Consider the following 16,759-nt stretch of genomic DNA (forward strand, 5'->3'; position numbering starts at 1 on the left):
GTGCTCAGTAAATATTAGATGGTGTGAAAAGTGTGACAACATACCCCGCTCTCCCCTACTGCTTTCACATTATTGCGTCGGTAATATTATTCCAATAATGTATGCTAAATATAACTAAGAATTGTGCCATTTGCACAACATGTACTTTTGCCTTTGATATTTAAGTATACTGACCTTTATAAACCTCGAGTTCTCTTTCCCCAGCTTTGAAAGGTTTCCGTTTAGGAGCGCATACTTCCGCTTAAATCAACTTAATGAAGACTCAAAATGATTTCCTTGTGATAATTTAACTTTTTTCCTGTCTTGGCTTACATTACTTAGTTGGAATGAGTCTCTTCTCAAATCTGATTGAAATGTAAATGTACCTGCCTTGATTGAAGGTGTGTCTGTCGCGCAGTGACCTTCCTCCCTCGCAGGCTGGAAGTTGGGCCTGTTGTGGGGTTTTTGTAAACTCTGGAGTTAAATTGCCCATCAGAGCGTTTCTGTGTCGGCGGAGTTGCTACAAATGAGCTCAGGGACGCTTCTCAGCGGGAAGTCTGCTCAACTTCACAGCTTCCGAATCGCCCTTTTCTCACCTAATGAGCGCAATCACAAGGCCGGAGACAAAGGACTGTTTAATGGAGAGGGGGCGGCTTGGAAAGAAAAGATTTGCTCGTGTAAATGAAGCTAAACAGAGACCACATTGGCAGTCGACCAATGGCCAGAGTTTTGGCTAAAAGGAGATAAACTGAGATTTTACGCACACAACCCTAGTGGGACGCAGTCGTCTCTTGGTGGTATTTATGGTGCGGTGAGGCGGATCATTCATTTCCGTTACTCTGAAGACAATCAGCCGGTGTGTGTGTGTATGTATGTGTGTGTGAGACCTGAGGCCCGGTGTATTCCTCCACAGACAGTTTGATAGAAAATGGAGTGTGTGCCTTTAAGGCGCCCGACTGCCTGTCGCTTTCTGCTGCGGAGAGACTGACGCCCTCTGGACACAGTGGACACTTGAGCGGCGGCAGAACACCATCCTGGAGAAGTTCAAAGAGAAAACAGCCACACTACCTCTTAAAAAGAAGAGTCGCAAACTTGCAAACAGCGTTGTGGTGAGTTTGAAACCCCTTCCATTTTTGTTGTTTCGCTGTTTTCTGCGCTCGATTCTCTTGCAGCTGCGTGCGAGTGAACAGAGTTTTGGTGTTAGCGATCAGCATAAAAGAGGTGAAGAAACGCGTTCATGACTGAGGGAGCTAATGTTCCTCACATGTTGTCTCCCCGTCATGTGAAGTGGAACAATGTGCAGCAAAGTGGTGAAGTGTAAAAGCAGAGCGACGGGATTAGACGGTGTGTTAACGCGCTACACTTGGAAAAAAAATATAGGTGAAGGAAGCTGATGTTGCCAGATGTGTGTGTGTGTGTGTGTGTGTGTGTGTGTATGTGTGTGTGTGTTGTTATTCCACAGTAACGTGAGTGTGTGCTGGCTTTGAGTGCTTTGAATGAAATGTGACGCAGACCTTTTAGAAATCTGATGCTTACATGTCAAAGTTCTGCGTGACAAAGCTGTGCTTTTCACTATATCCTTATTTATTTTAAAATTTCTATCTACTTTTTGCTTCACTTTTTAGTCCTGCTGCACAAGTTTTAGCACTAAAATTTAGATTTCAGATATCACAGTGTGGGTACAAAATATTGTGCTGTATGAAGCACACAAATAAAGGGAAACCTATTAGTCATTGTTGTGTTTTTCGTTTAAAATCTACTCAGATTGATCAGAAGTTGATGGGTAAAAACAGATACAGTTTAAAGTTGAGATCTGAACTGATGCTTCAACTGAGTATGAGTTTACCCTCTCTACTGTTTTACATAATATTTATTTTATTCTTATCTACCACACAACTGCAGGTCTTCACTTTTCCTCTTGTGGAATGCCAGTGATTCAGTTTTGTTTATTTCTCTTCGCCCTCCGTCCCTGGTCTCTGAGGTCCTGTCCTGTCTTGTCTTGTGTTGATGTAGGTGTTTCCAGTGCCGTGCTGGTGAGCCATCAGGATGAGGCCTGGTCTGCTGATCCTCCCCGCCGCCGCCGCTCTCCTCTTCCTCCTATCAGGGCTGTCTCTGACCTCTGGCTGCAACAAAGCCCTCTGCGCGAGCGACGTCAGCAAGTGTCTCATCCAGGTAAAGGACATCAAGGCTTCCACTTTCTCTGAAAGCTATGGATGCTGAGTGTTGGATTTACACATCAAATGTTGTTCATGTACCATGAACAACTCCTCCTTCCCCTGCTGAAGTATGGCTGCACTGATTTTCTCGCGAGCTGTAAAGCTAACCCACCTTATGCATTTCTCATATTTTCAATTTGGAATATAGTCTATGGGGTTATGTTGGTTAGTGTCAAAGTTCAATTAAAACTACATGAAAATGTGATTTGCATCTTCAAAAGTCCCATATGCTTGTTTTGAAAATGTACACAGCCTTATTCTCTACATCACTGCTGAAGTTGCTGCTTAAGTTTGATTAACTTTTCTGTAGATTAAAATGGGCAATTGCTACTTGAGTGCTGCCAAGTTCACCCTTTTTTAATCCTTTAGTGTTACAGCTGTTTTGTGTAAACAGACACTGTCGTTTCTCTTGACAAGAGCACAAATTAAATGTTGTCAAGCTCAAGTTAAGAGGGGCATGAGAGCAGTCAAAAACCTTGTTTTAGCGTTCAGACTGGCAGGATAGACTGAAAACGACACAGTAACATTCCTTTGACTGGCGGCTACAGAAAATATGTCTCAGCTGTTGTTACGTCTTCACGCAACTCTGCCAGTTTTGTGCAAATATCCAGCAGTAGCCAAAGTCAAGTCCTGACTGAGATGGCGATCTGGAGAACAAAGACGGAATCTGTTGTGAAGAATGCAGATACATTCCTTCGATAAGCCAAGTGAAGGTTTTGCACACCTGTCCTCTACCTGGAAGACATGCTGCATTCTGTTTTAGAGCTAGGGATCTTGGGTTAAATTGTTCGTTTTTTCTTCGATTTATGTGAGGTTCCTTTTTTTGGCCCTACCTTTTTTATTTTCACATCAACGCCTCTGACTTTTGTTGACTTTCTGGCATCACTTCCTCTGTGTTACTTTTTCCCTCACGTCTGAAGTCCGGTGGGTGAGGGGCGGAGGGTGGTGCCCCCCCAGCTAACACAAATTCTGTCATGCATTCTTGCTGTTTTTGAGGGAAAACATGAAGAGAAATGTTGGCCGGTCTTTCCGCCACCTGTCAAGTCAAATTTGAGCTGCTGCTTGTCCTCTGTGTGTGTGTGTGTGTGTGTGTTTAGTGGCCCTGCCTTTCCCATTAACATCTTTAAAGTACTGTATTTAACCTTAGTGGCCATTTCACCTGGGCGACCTCACTGTGTCACTGTGCGAGTGAGCTACAGGTATTTTAGCAGGTGGTTGAGGTAGACCGGATTCTTGGCCCAGGAAGCTGAGCTTTGTAGGCAAAGAATGGCCTTTGTTTTGGAATTTGGAAAAGAGTTGAGAGAGACTCAAGACTGAGACTGGGTGAGGAGAAGATGGCACACATTTTAACTAGAGCTGAAACAGTAGGTTGATTAACTGATCACAGCTGCAACTAATGATGAATTTAGTTATTGATTTAATCCGTCAAATATCTGAACAATTAATCGATCCATCTCCCAGAACCAGTCCACAGCTCAAAACCGAGAACCAAGAAATTCAGTTTATAATGATATAAAATGGAGAAAACCAGCAGATCCTGCTTATTTGAAAAGATAAAACCAAGTTTGTAATTGTTTTGGTAAGTGACTTTTGACTATCGCCAATTATTAAAAAGGTTAATTATATTTTCAGCACTACAGTTGACATTTTTCTAACTATCTAACCTGCCTGTTCTTCATAGAAAATAAAATCTCCAGTAGCCCCCCCTTTTTTTAAAAAAAAATACAGATTGCTGTCTGCATTTGAGCATTTTTGGCACAACCTTGTTGCTACCAAACCACCAACTTCTGTTCCTCCTGGGTCCAGTTTCTGTAAAATTCAAACCTCCTGCGATCAGCACAACAATCTGTGGCTCTGCTTGTTCTTTTTGTTTTACTTCCAGGTGGCTTATTTCGCCTGATGAATCATTGCTCTGGACAATAAGCTCTGTGGCTTCCGCGACCCTGCCGACACCAACTCGCTAGCTGTCAGAGGCGAGAGCGATGGTGCGTGTGCCGTGAAGGGGAAACTTTTCCGCCTCCAGCACCTCTGTAGAAGCTCCATGTTGCTAGTGATTAGTGGGATCTGCTGTCCAACGCTCACTTTTACGCTCTGCTGCCATCCCAAGTCATTTGTCTGAATTCCCCAAAATCCCTGAGGGTGGGAGAACACGAGAGGGGGGAGGGAGGGAGGGGAGGCTAAGGTCAGGAGGAGGTGTGTGTGTCTGTTGGGGGAGGTTGGTTAAGGGGAAATATACAGTTGGGAGAGATTCACAAGCCACAACTCTGTCCAGGCCGCGCTGTTTAGCAGGGTGGGGCAGCAGATTTCAAAGTTAACTCACAGCAGCGGTCGCTCTGCAGGACGAGGCAGCGCATGTTCACTTTCTCTCCAGAGTCTTTTTGTCTCACTGCAGCTGAGTTTTGTCTGATTACAGCAGTTTCCGCTTGAGAGGCGAGGGAAGCCTAATAAATGCTCTTAAAGGGATTTCAGCGAGGAAACTGTGCGTAGGGTTACAACTACTGGTTGTTATGATTAATCTGCGCATTCGTTTTTATGATTGTTTTATTCTATAAAATGTCAGAAAGGTGACATCTTCTAATCGCTTTTTTGTTGTCCCAAAAGAGATTCAATTTATTCTCAGATCAGACCAAGGAAAGATGGCCAATTTTCACATTTGACAAGCTGAAATCAGCCAATGTTTGACAAATTACTTATAGAATCATGAATCGATTATTAAACAACACAATACAATTTCTGGTGATGGACTAATGGTGTCATCACCAGTTGTTTGTTTTTTTACCATTATTTTTGACACTTAGCCTTAATTTGAAAGCTAATATTAAAGATGCAGACAGGAAACAAGGGGACAGAGAGAAAGCTGTGGATGTTGTAGTGCATTTGGTCACCACAGCACATGTATTTGTTGTTTTAGGGCTCAGGTAGTCGATACTCCTTTGTCCTTCAATGTCATCGTCTTTGGATGAAAATCTTTGGTCTGTTTTCAGGCTTATACTTCAGTCGTTAATAGTTTTCTGTATCTGTGCTATTTAGGTTTATAATGTTGTGACATTAGTTTTGTGTTAGAATTCACACCCACACCCACACATTTACTTCTTGTGTTGTTTCTTTTATAAAGAAAAACTTTGACATTTTGGGAAATGCACTAATTCGCTTTCTTGAAAAGAGTTAGATGAGAAGATTGATACCACTCTTGTGTCTGAATGCTAAATATGAAGCTGGAACTAGGATACAAATTAGCTAAGCTAGCATAAACTGGCAGCAGGGAGAAACAGCTAGCCTCTGATTAAAGTTCAAAAATACTCCTACAAGGACCTCTGACTGGCACACATTAACCCGTTATATGTTGTTTGTTAAACCTGTACATGAACAGAATTGTCAAAATGACAACTTGTAGTTTTTGACAGTCTGTCAATAAAACAACAGGATCTGCATCATGTATTTATGCAAAACTAAGCTAAACTCTAAAACCACAAATTGTAGTTTTTTCATTTTTGCTTGAGTTTAGATTAAACAAATGAGATATGTGTTAATTAGCAAGCTTTAGAGGTACTGGTTTGGATGCCATGCTAGCTGTTAACTACTTAAAGCATAGACATGGGTGGTATCAATCTTGGGCTATATATGGCAAAATGTTGAGCTGTTTATTTACAGAATTAGACGTGCTTATATGTAGATTTTTATAACTTATAACTAACTCCAGGCTAGCTGTTTTCTTCTGCTTCCAGCAAAGCTAACCTAACCACATCCTGGCTCCAGCTCTACGTCTGTTAAAGTCTCTTTTATTTCCATGAAATGTTTTTAAAAGTCATTTGTTTTCTGATTTATGAAATTTGAGATGCATGTATTCCCCCCTAGACATCTTTTTAGTTTTTTTGTAATTCCACCTTAGAGAGTCATAATTACTCATGGGATCAGATCTTGATCAGAGGTTTGGGGATTGAGAGGCTGGTGATTAAGTGAACTGTGTGTGGTTTTGCAATCCCTCACTCGTGAGTCATTGGAGAGTCTTTTATCATTGCCGAGACTGTTTACTTGTAGGCGATGGTTTCTGCGAAGATATAAAGGAGTAAGCGGGGGGAGAGAAAGAGTTTAAAGAAAATAGAAATGAAAGCAAAAGGGAAAAGAGAGATTGGACTTGACAGGGAGGAGAGAATAAAAAGGAGGAGGAAGGAGATAAAAAGCAAAAAAAATGAAAGGGAGGGAAGGAGGAGGGAAAGTGTGTTGTTGGGGGGAGCAGCTATGTTCTGTTCTCCAGGTGTTTTCTCCCGCCTCCCTCATCACGGTGACCTTGACTTGGAGGAATGTGCTCCCTGTTCTGTGTCAGGAAAGGGGGGGGGGGGACTCCTCTGTCAGTCTCACCCACATTTCAATCCCACCTACACGTTTTAGTTTAGTTTCCTTCGCTGTCTCTGCCTCCCCAGAGACAAACTGAAGTTGAGGAATGAAGTTTTTTTTTTTTTTTCATGGTTTAAGTGTTTTGAAGAAGAGTTATGGGATCAGCAGAGGTCTCATGTTGTTGGATGTTTGCAGAAGCTCTTATAATAATAATATTGCCTCTCTTCTATAAAAAGCAGCACAAGAAATTCTCGGTAAGAGCTTGTGTTTTCTGTGCCTCTGTATCAAGCATGTTACAAAAATGAACCCCATGAACCAGATATCCTTTCAGTGTAAAAGACTACAATAGATGCAAATTCTCTACCACTTAACTCTTCTTTTCATGACCTTGTTTTAGTTGCACTGTTGCCTTGTTCACACAGTTTGTTTTGCTGACAGTAAACTGCACTAAATACGTCTGAGCTGTAGGCTTTAGACCTGAGACTTGACTTAAATAGCGTTGATCTTGATTCTAATTCCTCAACTCAGGGCATTTGCTGATCCAAAGAACTTTTCTCTAACCAGCCCTCTCTTTTCCTCAAATCTAAAATATGCATACCATACTGCATAAAACTCATTGGAATAATTTGTATGTAGGATAACAGGGTTTGCTATATTCATTTTATAATGACAAAGAAACTGTTTTTAATGCGGATTGGTCTTTTGGTCAGTGGTTCCCGATATCCGATATGTTTTAATAAGGTCACTTTGGTTTAGATACCGATGCAGCATATTGGGTCGGTGCATCTCGAATTTAAAGGGTAGATCTGGTTAATAACAACTTGGCTCTTGTTTTTGTAGTTTTCGCCATAATTGCTACCAGCTAAATAAATGCTAACATCTGGGAATACGGCTACATCGTGTGTGCAAAAGTCCGGTACTTACTGTGGGCCAAAGTTGAACCAGGGATTCACTCTGTAAAGTGTAATGGATGTTTACAGTGGACAGTTTGGGTATTTATTTTATAGCATGTTTTTGTGTTGTCTTAAATTTGGGTATCCTGAGGGTTTGTTTAAACAATTGATTGTCACCATGTTTCAAGATGTCAGCAATTAGCTTGATCAGTATAATGTTAGACCCAAGTTGTAATAATACCAGAATTGGCTTTTAAGTCTCACAAATGAGGACTTCATTAGCATGAGACTTGACTTTCTTGACTCTCTCCAGACCTGCTGAAAGCCTGAAACAATAAAAGGTCTTACGTAGTCACACATCTTGAATATATGATTACTAGGCCTCTTCATTTAAAGGACCCAGTGTCAGCTGTGGAAAAAAACACTATTAATACAGTTTTTAAAACTCTGAAATGTGTTATACTGAGCTTCCAGTCTGCAGTGGTGGAAGAAGTACTCTTTGACTTAAGTAAAAGTAGCAACACCACAATGAAATCAATCAGTTAATCAGCAAAAGTACATACATACTATTCAGTTGCAGCCTTAAATAAAATATAAATTAGCTCCACCTCAACCAGCTACAGTAGTGAAGTCAGTAGTGTCCAAGTGTAAAACCATTCAACTAAATAATTAGAATGCTGGGAACTTTGACATGTCAGAACCTGCTGTGTTCGTGAAATGGGAACACAGCAGAGGTTTCACAGAGTTCTGTAGATGGGAGAACATACTTCAAAATATCCTACACATGCAGCGTGCAGTTGGACTGTCTTGTTTCCAGTAATAGTTACTGTGCATGAAGCAAACCTGTTGTTGCTCTTTCTGTTAATGTTTTAATGGTACGTCTCCTGTTAGTACAGTGTGTGTCTGCATGTGGTGTTCTCTGTGATCTTTAACTCTGATGCTGTGACTGCACCCATCAGACCTGGGTCTTTTTATATAGAAAATTATTCTTCATTCAGTTTAAATGTGCGGATGGACAGTTGCAATTTCCAATTTTCTCAAAATTACACTGATTAGCTCAATCGGAAGAATTTGTTTTTACAGTTTTGCCCCAAGTTGGATTGAGGAAAAGTTTTGAAGCACAGAATTATCTAAAAAAAACAAACAAACAAAAAGGTCAATTACAAACTTCAAAAAATAAACAATTAGAAATCCATAAACTGCTGTGAATTTTAATAAAATGTGGAGGATGCATGTTGTTGCTGTTTGGTTCAGGAGCTCCCAGCTTCACTTACTGGGGATGACGAGCAGTGTTGGAAGCAGCTAAGTACTCAAGTAAAGTACGCAAACAATTTTGAGATAATTATACTTATCTTGAGTATATCTATTTTACAATATTTTATACTTCTACACTACCACACTTTAGAAGGACATTTTGAATATAATAATACTTTTTACTCCATCCCTTTTTTTTTAGAACCTGCAGTTACCACTTACGGTTCTGATTATGATTTTACTTACCAAACATATATACTTGTTGGACCAGTTTAAAAATATGATGCATTATTATAGTTTAAACTACTGAACAATATTGCTAACTTTTAATTGAATGCAGGACGTTTACTTGTAAAGGAGTGTTTTAATAGCGTGGTATTAATACTTTGAATACTTCTTCCACCACTGATGACGGGTTAATTTGTTTGAATTCACCCTATTGTTCAAATCTAATGTTTAACAGCTCAAAAAACACACATAACAGTGTTTTATCACTTTGATATGTGATGCCTTCCCCCAATTTAATGAAAATTGCTTGTTAACCTGATTTTAAGGTGAAGACATGTTTCAGTCCGCTACAAACAAAAAGACGGATCCCTTCAGTTTGCTGTGAAACATAAGAAAGAAAAGAGCATTTAAAAGAAAAGAAAGTAAAGCCAATTTCTAAATAGGCTATTTATCAAGAAGGTACCATGTCATGTAATTGGGTCTCTGTAAATAATATTAAACAGAGTACTGTCTAGATCTGCTCTATATGAAAAGTGCAAGGAGATGACACTGTCTAAAGAAAACTGAATTAAATTGAATGTATCATGTCCAGTATCTGCTCCTCATCTCTCTATTATCAGCCTGCTTCCAGACTTCTGCTCATTCCTTTTTTATCACCTATTGAAATGGTGATAAAGTGAATTAAAATTCAGTCATGTTTTGGTAACACAAGTGTTAAGGATCATTTGTGATGATCTTTGGTTGATCAGTAGATTCTGTTTTATGTCTTATTGTTTTGCTGATGCGTGTGTGTGTGTGTGTCTTGCAGGAGCTGTGCCAGTGTCGCCCGTCTGATGGGAACTGTTCATGCTGTAAAGAGTGCATGCTGTGTCTGGGGAACCTTTGGGAAGAGTGCTGCGACTGCGTGGGTGAGTGCAGTGTCTCATTCATTAGCAACACATATTTTAAAGCTCACGGAGAGTTAGTCAGCATATTCCTTTTTGGCTTTCGAGCTTCACTGTTCCGCCCACGCTCCTATCTCAAATGGACTTGCAGTGATTGAGCAGGTTCAAGCAGGCCACTCAGCAAGACACATTGCCGGGGCCAGCAAAGACTGCCTTTGAGTAGCATAATTGTGAAATTTTTAGGTTTGTGTTGGACTGTTTCATTTGAAAGTGAAGTTGTAAGGCACAACAAGGACTAAAATTGCTGCTTAAAGTGCTCTGTTCTGGATCCAGTGATTTTTGTGAGTCAAAGTCATGGTTTGATGTTCAAAGTTTGCAATACAATATTTTTTTTTTTTAAATTGAGTTCATGATTCTCTTAAATATATTTTATTGTCATCCATTTAATATAGCACTTCCATATTATAGATGGTTTTATTATGCATGTAAATTTATATAAAAAGGAATGGTAACACTTATTAACCCCCCATTTACTGTTAACGAGCCTACTATGAACATTTAATAAATGGTTTGTAACACGCTATAATGTAGTTGTAAGCTGATTAGTGTTTATTAATGTACAGTATTTGTTAACAACTAATAACTTCTCATGTGAAGACACATTTTGTATAATTACACCTGCGTTTTACTATATTGCCATTTATTAGATGTTTACACATAAATAAGCACTTACATGTACTTTATAGTATGTTGTAAATGATCTATTAAATGTCTCTATACTTGTTAGATATGCTAAATTAAGGTGGTGGTGGTGGGGTTAAGTAAAGTCTTACCAAATGACTGAATGTACAAAATAAATAAATTTACCAATGGGGTGTGGATTAATAAGGAATGTTACTGTAATTACGTACAAAATGAACATAAAACCAAATACAAAATGTACACTAAGAGTGAGTGCAACTATGATATATATATGTATATACAGATGTAACTATTATACAGTATGTATGTGTCACACTTGAGTTTTGTCTCAGTCTTGTTAATCTCTCAGTCGCCCTGCCACCGAGCACTTTCTCTCTGTGAAAAATGAGATTGTGGCTGTAATGCACTTGACAGTTGACAAGGTTTAATAAGGAACAAGTTTGCTCAGAGTGTTACTGCTCCGGTACAAGAAGAGTGTGAGGTGAGTGAAGCCAGATATTGAAGGTGCCTCTGAAAAGTGACAGTGTGTGTGGTGGAGGTTAATGCAAAGCAGAGCCGAGAGGAGCGCTGTTTATCAGAGCAAAGAAAATTAAAGGAATATTGTCACTACAGAATAGCGCCTACGCATGCGGACAGGAAGTGTCTCAAGGTTTTCCAGAAGATCAAAGGATGAACTTTGACTTTAAGCCTCCTACTGAGGTGTGGTGGTGAACTCCCAGCGAGATCCAAAAAAACCCAAACATTTAGCATTTGGAGCTGGGCTAACTCCTTCATCTGCCACCCGCTTCAAACCAGCAGAGGCGGAGTTAGAAACTTTTTTGGGGGAAAGACCTTTGAGTCTTTAAGTAGAAGGTTCTTAGATTATGAGACAATGGGCCCCTGGACACGGATTTATAAAAATCCTTAGACCTGTGTGTTGTTTTTCATCTTTTTTTTTTTTTGTGATTTGTGGTTTCTTTGTGATAGTTTTGTTTCTTTTTGTGGTTGTTTTGCATGACGTTTTAGTAGGTTCTGCACGATAAATCTAATAGCAATCACAACGTCGTCACGTGCGATACCGCAAAAAGTGTGTGTTTTAATAAAACAGAAAAGGTGTGTGTGACACTCTCTTCTCTGTGTACGCTCCACACCGGGCTCTCGCATGTGCCCCTAAAAAGAGATAAGCCTGTGTACAATGAGAAAAATGTTTTAGAGCAGTCTGCAAGTAACTTTTGAGACTATAACCTACCGTAACCCCCTCCCCACCCTGCTGCTAATCGTTTAAAACATAGTCAGACTCGTCAGCGGAGCACAGAGAGAAATGCCGGTGCTCCGCTCACTCTGTGACAGAGAGACGTCGTCAGCAGCTGAAGCAGTAAGACAGACGAAAACTGGGAGAAGATAGGGAAGGTTTGGGTTTGGCTCGCTGGCCATTTAACGTTTTCTGTATTTGTGCCTTTTGTTGTTCCACATGTTCAACTTTTCACACAGCCGACCTGCTTGTCCCTCACTTTTTGTTAATCAACCAATTACAGCCTGGATGGGGCGGGACATTAAAAAAAGTTTGAGGTGTGAAATTGTGAACAATATGATTATGGACAAGTAAGGACGTAGTATTAACAAATTAGAGACCGACGTAGATCCTTTTTCCTGCACAAGGATTTAACGAATAAAAGCAACCCACAGAAATAAAACATAGTGGTAAAAAAGTATACTATTATATGAAATTATAATGAATGTAGTATTAGATATTATTGTTATGCTAGCAGTGTACTATTAACTAAACATTATACTCTTTATTTAATACACTCATGTGCAGTTCCTCCTCCAGGTTGTGGATAGAGACTCTGCATTACACAGATGTACACTGAGCTGGTGCCAGTGTGCCAATATTTGCTGCTTCTAGCCGCCTCCTCTGTAGAGCAACACGCTCCCCTTGTTCTGTTTTACATCTGTTTTACATCTGTTTGACTTGTTATTTTTATAAATATTGTTTTATTGTTAAACTTTGTTCAAGTTGAGAAATACACATTTCAAAATCAGTATTTTGTGCATTTTCCTTGATAATTAAGCAAATAGACATAGCACCATTTGTTCCATTATAATTGAATTGCAATATTGTCCGCAATAATCGCAACAGGACTTTTTTTCTCCAAATCATGCCGCCTTAGTTTTTAGTTGTTTTACGTCTCGTTTTGCGCGTCATTTTGTGTGGTGTTTTGTGTCTTCTTTTGCATGTCATTTTTTTGTCTCTTTGTGGTCATTTTGTGTCGGCTTTTAGTTGTTTGTATGTCTCGTTTTGCACACAATTTTGCATGTTTTGTGTCTTCTTTTGCATGTCGTTTTTTTTGTCTCTTTGGTTTACGTCTTGTTTTGCACGTAATTTTTGTGTTGTTTTGCATCTCCTTGTAGTCATTTTGTGTGTATTTCTGGTCATTTTACTGACTTCCCAACAGGAAAGTCAGGCCCCACCCCTGCGAACCAGTTGGCTGTCAGATCAGCTTTGACAGACAGATATTGCTGTATGTGCTGACAAGGAAGCTTTATTAAAGCTCTTTCATGTGGATCACAAATACAAGTATCTGACACTGAGCGCTGAACCCGCTGCTGCTGCTGCACAGATGTTGTGGTGGTGGAGTTTTCCTCCTGGACATGCCTTTTACAATACACTGAGGATAGCCTGTAGCTTTAAACAAGTATATATTTCTCTTTTATACGTTGTTATTTTTTCTTACAGCGCTAGCCTTATGAACACTCTAAATAAGTTTCCACTCTAAACATGTTATCTGTGCCAAACGCTGGCTACTTTGAAGTGTGTGTTTGCGAGTGGTTAGAGCAGCGCAGTGGAGGAGCGGAGGACAGTTTGTGTTTTAGAGGAAGGGAGGAAGAGGGAGGGAGGACCCATGTGTATGCTTTATCTAAAACAGCTGCTCTGGCTTTGCTTTTAGCATTGGTTTGTAATCCAATTCCTCTGTCAAACTCCATTCCCCATTAAATGATTTACCCATTAGCTATAATTCACTTTGACTCATTTTAAGGGTTAGGAAGATCATATCGGAGGATGTGGCGACTTTGTCAAGTGATTACTACTGTATTTGGAAATTAAATGAAGTGTTAAAAGGACCTTAATTGAGACAAGACACTCTTGACAGCTGTGAGGTTTTAAAAAACTGCCCTTGTGAGTTGAAATCAACTGTGAAACCATTTAACTGTTAAACGTGTGTATTTTCAGTAAAAGTGTGATTTGCAAATAAACTCCCTTCCTTGCCAATATGCTGAAAGGGTCAATTTACCCTAACTACAAAAGAAAAGCATAACTTTTACTGGTTTCTAGACATGCAGATAGTTTTGGTTTTATTCTCACAGGTTTTAGGGTCTGAGACTTCTGCCTCCATCCCAGTCAGGGCTGCATTGAGCACTAGCAGCACGTTCTTGCTGTTATATCTGTGAATTCGGTTCCGTTCGATAATGACACATATTAAACATGTTGGTTTTGTAAATGCTGATATTTTTCAAACTAGATTTGACAATATTAAATTAAATATTAAATTCTGCGTTGTCCACCAGAATTACACACTACAGTTACCTGGATTATCCAGAGTAACAGCGACCGCATCTCTGGGTTGCTTATAGCATTGAAAATAATCTTTTTTAAAATAATGACAAAACTAAATCCCATTCACTTCCTTTGTATTGGTGGGCAGCAGAAAAATCCTGTGCAGATAAACTAAAATGATATGCATGGCTGAAAGTGTGTCATTTCCGTGCGCTGACCCTTTTAATGTCTTCGTCCGTCTTCTTTATGTCAGGGATGTGTAACCCCAAGAACTACAGCGACTCTCCAGCCACGTCGAAGAGCACTGTGGAGGAGCTGCACCGCCCCATCCCCTCGCTGTTCCGCGCCCTCACAGAAGGCGAACCGCCAATCAACATGATGGTGGTGTCCTTCCCTGTCGCCGAGGAGCTCTCCCATCACGAGAACCTGGTGTCCTTTCTGGAGTCCCTCGACAATCATCCCCAAAACGTGTCCTTGCCTGGCAACACCATCCATGCCAGCTACGAGACTCAAGGTTTGGTTTTTCCAGTGTAAAATGAGACACATGAACTGTACTTATATACTTTTGAGGTCCTCCTATTTCACTACATTCAGAGGGAAATATTGTACTTTTTACTCCACTACATTTATTTGACAGTTATAGTTAATAATTACTTTGCAGATTATGATTTGACACATAAAACATGATGAGCTTATAAAATATGAAGCATTGTTATGGATTAAACTATCCAACGTTATATAAAGTAGTTAAATTAGCTACAGGTCGAACAGCTACGAGCTACACCAACATTAAAATGCTCCTTGCATGTTTATGCATCAGCAACAATTATCCCACAATAAAATACTGATTTACCACTGACTGCTGTACTGATGCATAATGAGTACCATAGCTACTTTTACGTCTTCCTCCCCTGCCTTACTGGAGAGAAGCCATCCAGTGCTTCTGACGGACCTGAATCAAGACTGGTTAGTCACTAGCCATTTGATAATGTGCGGCCTCACTTTGGTTTTGGCGCCTGTAGAGAGCTTGCATTACATCCCCGTCACTCATAAGTTTTCTGAATAAGTTGCATTACATGAGAAAAGGCCTGCTTTGTTACGACATAGTTTTGAGGTCCTGTCAGGTCCAGTCAAAGTATTCATTTCCATTTATGCACACTCACTAAGACCCATGGTAATAAAATCAGGCCCATCCCAGAGCTGAAGACTACAAAGTCTTGAATTAAGACCAGTTTGGGTTGGGTCAGGTTTTCATCGTTTCAAATGCCAAACGATCTCTAGTTTAGGGAACTGTAATTGGGTTGAAATTGTTGCTCCGCTGCCATTTTTTATTCTTTTTTCATTTGTGGCTGTTTTGGCTGTCTACCTCTAAGCCAGTGCTATTTGCTATAAAGACACACTCATAATAGGAGCGCTCCCACAGAGCCGAGCAGTTAACTCATTAAGCTCACCAAAACATATGGCCATACTTAGTTGCAGCAAATTAATTTCCTCCCTGAAGTAAAAGAAGGAACATTGGGGGTTAAAGGTAATTACTTTTAAATGGTGCTTGTTTTTATAAACCATTATTATAGGATTTGTGACTCACATCTTTTCTTTGCCTGTCCTGTTATTTTTATTTTTTCAGAAAACATGTGCACAGTGGTCTACTTTGACGACTGCGTGTCGATCCGTCAGTGTAAACAATACTGTGAGTCAATGGGAGGATCCAAGTACCGCTGGTTTCACAACGCCTGCTGCCAGTGCATCGGACCTGAGTGTGTGGACTACGGCAGCAAGGCTGTAAAGTGCATGAACTGTCTCTTCTGAAGTGCGGGCACATATTGGTACCAAATGTCTGGGCCATACCAGAAGACTGAGGGCAGAGGAAACTATGACTGTTATGTGTTAGCATTCCTCAGTTACCTTGTAAAATACCCCCTAGACCCCTCCCCCTACCCCTGCAATTGTTTTTATTCTGCTGTTATGCTGTATATTTTTAGATATGTTTTCAATAGTGTTTTTTTTACTAGAGATGTATATGAATAATGTATTTTTACAAGTATGGTCTGCTAAATCCCAGTCTCGTGCCAAATAAAGAAAAGTTTGGTGACATGGACTGTTTTGTCTCACAGACAGGTGTCTGATTTTTAAAATGTATTTTCTTCATTTACTATATTTTTTTGTGTAAAAAGTGCATAGCATAAGTGAAAAAGTAAATGTTTGTCCTCCCAGTTGCCTGTCTCCTGCTCTAATCTTAGACTAGTGTTGCCCTAAGTCAGGAAACACATCATTTCCTGGGGAAACAAAGTTGTTATTATACCATTCTGGTCCACAGGTGTTCCAATGATCACTGACCGTCTCGTGCAAGCGGAGGGGAAACGGAATGTTTACCAATGCCAATCCCTGACTGCCACATACAAATGCTCTTTGTAATGCCAGTGCATTTTCAAAAGGCAGCAGGGTGCTCTATCACAGATTCTGTTCCCAATTGGCATGCAACAGCAGTTTGCACAGACTAATGTACCCGATGCACAATGAGACCTTGTTTGTCTTTTTTTATGATATTGAATCACGACCTCGTTTCGCCATTGCAGCTGGGTTTGGAGCAGACGGTGCCAACAAAGATCAGAGGACTAATGTGTTTCATATGTCAGGATGACCAACGCTCCAACCACAGCGTTTGGGAAAGTACACATGATTCAGAATAGCAAGTGGTTTTACCAAATTTAGATTATAGTTACTTTTCAAAAC

At 40.0% G+C, this 16,759-nt stretch overlaps 2 protein-coding genes across 5 annotated transcripts in view; one reads left to right on the top strand and one right to left on the bottom strand.

The window, feature by feature from the left end:
- The window catches only part of acss2l (acyl-CoA synthetase short chain family member 2 like), a 98,473-nt gene that overhangs the window by 69,372 nt on the left and 12,342 nt on the right, over window positions 1-16,759 (bottom strand). The gene's annotated exons all lie outside the window — the stretch shown is intronic.
- Window positions 764-16,124, top strand: twsg1a (twisted gastrulation BMP signaling modulator 1a). The gene is made up of 5 exons (XM_046051034.1): window positions 764-1,088; window positions 1,993-2,151; window positions 9,714-9,813; window positions 14,280-14,540; window positions 15,654-16,124. The coding sequence occupies exons 2-5, from the start codon at window positions 2,026-2,028 to the stop codon at window positions 15,833-15,835; spliced, it is 669 nt and encodes a 222-aa protein (XP_045906990.1). The 5' UTR covers window positions 764-1,088; window positions 1,993-2,025; the 3' UTR covers window positions 15,836-16,124.

Source organism: Micropterus dolomieu, linkage group LG06, assembly GCF_021292245.1.
Source record: "Micropterus dolomieu isolate WLL.071019.BEF.003 ecotype Adirondacks linkage group LG06, ASM2129224v1, whole genome shotgun sequence".
NCBI lineage: Eukaryota > Metazoa > Chordata > Actinopteri > Centrarchiformes > Centrarchidae > Micropterus > Micropterus dolomieu.

Bases quoted from the DNA above. Each gene is read 5' to 3' on its own strand.
- twsg1a (XM_046051034.1), top strand. From the start codon at position 2,026: ATGAGGCCTGGTCTGCTGATCCTCCCCGCCGCCGCCGCTCTCCTCTTC. The intron at 2,152-9,713 runs GTAAAGGACATC...TGTGTCTTGCAG, and splicing joins TCAGCAAGTGTCTCATCCAG to GAGCTGTGCCAGTGTCGCCC. The intron at 14,541-15,653 runs GTTTGGTTTTTC...TTATTTTTTCAG, and splicing joins TGCCAGCTACGAGACTCAAG to AAAACATGTGCACAGTGGTC.